The following is a 6,097-nucleotide window of genomic DNA, read 5'->3' on the forward strand; positions in this document are numbered from 1 at the left end:
TCTCTTTCAGCTTCAGCTCTGCCGCCGGCTGAGATGCTTTGCAAAGCTCTCAACGCGAGCCAGGAGCTGCCATCCATGCAAACGCCGCCAGAATAATTTCCAGGGAATTAGGAAGTTGGTACAGATAACTGGCATGTTGCTGCATTTTTCCATCTGTGACTCAGTCACCTGTATGGTCACTTCTTTTTACTTTCCAAAGGTGGTAATTCACCCTATATTTCTTTTTCCACACTCGCAGCACTCAAACAGCAGCTCCCATTTTAGCAACAGCATGACGCACAGCGTTTTAAATTCAATTTAGAATACAAACTATTTATACCAGCCAGAAAAAGGCAGTGAAGCAGCTCTTTCTGTCATGAGTGGATTTGTAATTTCAGAGCAACCATTGCATAACTAATTGAATCAGCTCTCAGCATGTGAAATCAGTGCCCTGCTTATCGGAGGTTTATCGTCGTTCTCCCCTCCTGAAGCCAGCAGTCCCCCTCCACCAGCAGCACTTTGTGCTTCTGCATCAGCCTGGGAAGAAAGCGGGACCTACAAAGCTGCCTTTCTCTGCTCAAATAGAGCCAATAAATGACCAAATGCATTCAGAGTAGATGAATAGCTGGGTTGCAGGTGCCTCCCAAAAGCTGCCCAGGCTCCATGCGAGGGAGTGAAGTGCATTTGAAGCTAATGAAGTGCCAGCCCTGTCTGAGAAGCAAATTGGTGCCGAGATGTTCTGCTGACTCCCACCTCCCGCTGCGTTGCCCAGGTGTGCTCTGCTTGGCTTGAATTTAGGGTCTGATCCAAACCCCAGGCTCGGCGCCTGAAAACGGAGCCTAAAAGAGGCGATAAATACAGCGACAGCTTTGTGAGGGCTGCAGGAAAGGTAGAAAACAGAGTAGCTGTAAGGATTTTAATCAGCTTGGGAGTAAGGGTCCTGGATTTGGTGACTTGGGTGGATCCAGTCCTGCAGATTTTGGGAACAGCTCCAGCCACCTGCGTGCAGCAGCTTCCCAGGGTGAGAGGGCACCTCCTCAGCTGCGAGGCGTTTTGGGCAGGGGCCCATCAGCTTCTGCTGCTCCGCAGAACACAGAGCTTAAAATTGCAGCTAGACAAAAGTGTGCTGTAAAGGCTGTTAATGCCTCCTCGGAGATGCTGCCTGCGTGCATGTGGGTCCTGGGCTGTCACTGACGTGCCGTGGGGATTGTGTTGAGACAGCCGCGCAGGGATGGGTGAGGAGTCCAGATGAGCCCTTGATGGCTACAGTTGCTGAGTGCTAACGAAGGCCAGCTGGTTCACTATACAAGGGGAGGCAGTTGTCTGGGCAAAGCTAGTTGGTCTTGTCTGGGGGAGCTTGTGGGAGTGCGTGCGAACTTTTCTGGATGTGCAAAGGGAAGGGTTGTTCCTGCCAGGTATCGTCCCTACAGCTGGATGTAGGAGATGGTAGAGCCCAGAAAATGAGAGCTGGGTGTCCCTGTGGTCCATCCCCTACTCAGGGTTCTGTTCCCCTTCCAAGAGGGTAATGCTAGGCTCTGTTGCAGGGATCTCTTGGGTTTGGTGGCCCAGGGACAGCCTTAGCAACGCTCTCAGTCTTGTTGGACACATGTTGTCCAAGCCACATATGCTAGGCTCTGTTGCAGGGATCTCTTGGGTTTGGTGGCCCAGGGACAGCCTTAGCAACGCTCTCAGCCTTGTTGGACACATGTTGTCCAAGCCACCACAGGCCCAATATTCCCCAAAATGTGTATGTTTTTTTTTTTTCCATGAGCCAGTGCCTGAGTGCTGCTGGCTGACCTGGTGAACAGGGCAATGCAAGCCCTAGCAGGGACCGGCACGGGTAGGAGAAGCAGCTTTCATTCCCAGGCTCGGTTTAAGCCGTGTCCTGTGAGCGGCCTCTGCTTTCTTTTTGCACAAAGCCACACAGACGGCGTGTGTGTTCCCCTGCGTAGGGCCGAGGCGGTGGGGCTCGCTCCTGGGGTAGCACGCACCCCGGCACCCCCAATTACCCGCTTTGTTTTCTGTTATCTTTTCAGGTAGCCAGATGGGAGCACAAAACGCGAGCGCTCAGCCAAGTCTTCGGCTCTCCACGTGCTGCCTGCTACTGCCTGGGTGCTGTTATCCTGATGCTTAACTGTGTGCGGAGCCATCGGTAAGGAGTTAACCCTACTGCTATGTATCGATGCAAAGAAATGCCCCTTGGGCTGGGGGGATGAGGGATATTTACTCTGCAGTGCTGGATCCAGCCGCGGCGTATTGCTTTTACATGGTTGGATACCTTCAGCCAGCAGCAGATTTATTCCCGGATTTGTAATAAAGACGAGGGATGAGGCAACGTGGCCAAAACCATCAGTGTCAACAGCCGTTGAGCGTCGCAGGTTTCCTTACTCCGCTCTCTGGGGGCGGTTTCCCCTGCCCTGTGCGCAGCCCAGGTGCCAGGAGGGCTGTTTGCACAGGATGGATCATATGTAACAGCAGAATTTTTTAATTTTCTCATAAAAATCATAAACAAAATTAAACCTGTTTTTAAGAAGCTGCGGTTTCCTGTGTAGAAGAGCAGGATTATCTGGGCACTTAGCAAGTACTCTCTTTAAACTCTTATCTGCAATCTCTTTGAATACCACCTGTGCTAATAGTATTGTATGACTGATGCACCGTACACCATGGGAATACGTCCTTTGACGTTCTGAGTGCAGCAGAGAGGTTTACTGCAGAAGATTTCCTCAATGCCAGCAATTTGTCTGCGATCTGGTAGGCTCTATCTTCAATGCTGTTAGGAGAGACAGACTCTCTTACTAAATTCCCAGATTCAATTATGCCAGGGTCAGAGCTAATGGGTTGTTTAGTACTTTGGGTAATTTCCCAAGCACAGAGATCTCAGGCTGGAATTTGCACATGTATTTAAGAGCTTTGCCTTCCTGGAAGTGACACCAAGACCTGCCCTTGCCCTTCTGCGTTTGTCCCAGCTACTGCTTATTGCAGAAACTGTAAGAAGGCTTGCAATGAATGGGGCCGTAATTGAATGCAGGCAATGCAGAGGGCGTGTGTGTGTTCTGCTGATGTCTTAGCGACACAGCAGGCTTGGATTTCGCTGGGGAATGTCTCGGCAGTCTCTTGCACAGATGACATAGTCACTTGTTGTCTGGGAAGCAATTCAAAGCCTGGCTTTAATTAAAAACACAGCTGATGGAGGGACAGTCTCCATTCCCAGTGGTCCTGCTGGCTCCTGGGTCAGTGAGGCTCGCTGGGTCACAGTGAGGCACTGATGGGGAGCTGCTGGGAGAGCCAAAAACACCTCATCTGTCCCAGTACTATATCCCGCTTTCCCCTTGCAGACCCCTCAGTGCCCTACCAGGGCTGGCATCGCTGGTTCTCTCTCTGTCATGAGTTTGTGAGTGCTGTGGGGCTGTCTGCGCAGCCCGTGAGTCGGGTCCTGAAGGACGCAACAAGGTCAATCCAGGGGGCTGGAAAAGCCCCACTTGGACCTTGGTTTTGGAGGAGGGTCCCTAGAAGATGGGGCAGCTCCCCCCCAGCAGAACACGGATAAGACACTAGCCAACTGCGATTGCCAGCCCACCCTGATGGGCCAAGGCCATTTCAGATGATTACAACGTGAAGTTTATTTTGCCTGGGTGTTTCAACATGGTTCAGTTATTCCCTTGCCTTTCCTTGGCACTGAAGTTGGCCCGAGTGACAGCTAGCAGGCTTTGGAGGCTGTTCAAGCAAGGCAAGCTCTTAACTGTGGGAGTGATGGGATGGTTTCAGCGTGATCATCAGAGAAGCAACTGCTGGAGTTGCCCTGAAACGCACCTGGGAGACTCTCTGCCTCCATTCCCAGCTCAGCGAGCCCTCCAGGGCTGCCCAAGGCTTATCGCTCAAGCCTGGAGAGGTTATGATGTTTGGGAAGGATTCATCCTGTCCCTTGCCCTTGCATAAAGATACCAGCCAGGTCCAAACCGGGGTTGGGCTGGTCAGAGAGGGGTTCATGGGTCATACGACACGGGCACGGTCATCTCGGTGGCAGGTGATGCCGGGAGGGACACGTCTCACCCGCTCTTTTCCCTTTATTTTATTTTTTGAGTCACTTGTACTCGAGCGCACCGATGAACGCAGGTTTTCCGCTCCTCAGCCCTGCGGAGGCAATCCAGCCGGCAAAGCGCAAGCTGTGCCTCGCGTTTCGGCTGCGCGCAGCGGTCGGGGTTGCTTGCGCAGAGCGTGCTGGCTGCTGATAGCGAGCGAAAAGGCAGCCTCAGGGGGTCCCTCCACCCCCAGTGCTATAATCCTCTCTGCGTGCTTTGGGGACTTTTTATGTGGGTGGGGGCTGCCAGGGAGAGATTGAGGAGCCCACAGGATGTCTCTTTTGTTTTTAAAAACCTGCTTCCTTTTTGCAACTGAATTTTTGAAAGGCTCCAAGCTGGGGGCGGAGGAGGGGAGGGCAGAGCAGACAGAAACTTTGCGAGCGGGTTGGCATGGTGGCTGAAAGCACCCAGGAGCTGGGCTGTGCGGCCACTTCACCACCCGCCCTGTATACGGGTCTCTGCCGTGGTCCTGCCCCCGGTTCGGCGCCGTGATGCTCTCATGCAAGCTTTGCTCTGAAGGGATACCTTGGGTGTAAGAAGAGGAATGTCTTGTGCTCAATTAAGCAATTAGGTGCTTCCCAGCTCTAAGCTTCATTATCAGCCCTGGCTTGCTTCTGAGAAGCAATCCAGAATGACCTGTGACCGGGGGGGACCTGCTTACTCAACTGCACAAGACAAGCATCCTTAATTGCTTTGGTGCAATGATTATTTTCATTACAGCCGTGTTCTTTCTGCAAGAAGCAGGCAACTTCCATCACTGAGGCTCTTATCTGTGAAAACAATTCCTGAACTCTTGAACTATCCGCACTGCGTGCACTACCCCAGTGGTTTATGACGGTTATCTGTGTGACATGGGACGTGACAACCTTCGCTGTCCTCCAGACTTGCATCCAGTGTCGCTCTCTCCTGCCTTACCACGTTGCTGATATCTTTCCCTGCATCAGCTCTACAATTAGCCGCTGGCGCTGCCTCCGAGCCCTCCTGCGCGCCCTTTTGCACACCCTGGCAAACTCCCCATCTCGGGGCAGGCGTGTGCAGATGGGTTTATACGCAGGGAACTTGTGAACTTCCCACCTTAAGGGTCTCGGGGTGTTTGCCTGAGCTGTAAAGGCAACACCCACGTGCGCACCCTGATTTGGGGGGGTTTGCAGATGGGAGGCTCTTGGGGTGCCCGGGGCTGTGATGCCTCCAATGGGAGCGAGCCCCGCGGAGGCTGAGCAAGGGCAGCGCCTTTGGCGATGTGCTCGGTGGGTACCGCACTGCCCGCTGACATGGAGTCCTGTGTTGATGCCACCCACTGGGCATTGCCTCCTGCGTGGACAGGCTTCTCGCTTGGAGCTGACGCTTCCAAGAAAATGAATCCGCCCTGGGACGGGATTTTGCACAGGGAAGAGGTTGTTTGTCATTGCCTGGCAGTGCCTCTCGCCTTTACGCTCAGTGCTATTTCATTTTGTGAGCTAGTACCGTGAACGAGCATGGTGTAAACGGTATCGATCCGAGAACCACGTGGCCTTTTGTGCAGAAGTGACCAAGTTCGATGATGGGAATCGAGCATGGCCTGAAGGAGCCAATGTCCCCTCCGAGCCATGCTGCCAGCAATCTCTGATGGCTGTCTGGGAAAAGCCCCGGGCAGCCAACAGCATACGTGTCCCCGCTGGCACGGCTGCCGGGCATCCGAATGAGAAAACTGGGCAGCTGAGATGCGAGGCGGGGGGAGAAGCTGCCACAGCCCCCAACTGACCTAAATAACACGCAGACCGGCAGTGGCAGAAAAGCAAAGTCATTATTGGCAAAAGAAGCTGTGAAGATGATGACCGGGCTAACGATTGCCGGTGGTATCGGCAGGATGATTTTAGTGCTGTTGGGGTTGGTTTTTTTCAAATGAACAAGATCTTTTGTTGCAGTGTGTGCTGCTGGGCACCACCGGATGGTTTTACCCCCGTTGCCTCCTTTTGCCGAGAGGAACAAAACCTCAGGCGTGGGGGACGGACCGACGTGAGCGTGGCACCTTGCAGCGGCGGCTGCTGCCTCCGAAACCC

At 53.3% G+C, this 6,097-nt stretch overlaps 1 protein-coding gene across 1 annotated transcript in view; it reads left to right on the top strand.

Annotated features, from left to right (window-relative positions):
• PEMT (phosphatidylethanolamine N-methyltransferase) overlaps positions 1-6,097 on the top strand; it is a gene marked incomplete at its 5' end in the record, with an annotated part of 38,695 nt that overhangs the window by 18,768 nt on the left and 13,830 nt on the right. The window contains one exon of the mRNA XM_009585809.1: positions 2,016-2,131. Coding sequence (XP_009584104.1) covers positions 2,016-2,131 — 116 coding nt within the window. The remainder of the gene's footprint in view (positions 1-2,015; positions 2,132-6,097) is intronic.

The sequence above is a fragment of the Fulmarus glacialis genome, unplaced genomic scaffold, assembly GCF_000690835.1.
Source record: "Fulmarus glacialis isolate BGI_N327 unplaced genomic scaffold, ASM69083v1 scaffold2389, whole genome shotgun sequence".
NCBI lineage: Eukaryota > Metazoa > Chordata > Aves > Procellariiformes > Procellariidae > Fulmarus > Fulmarus glacialis.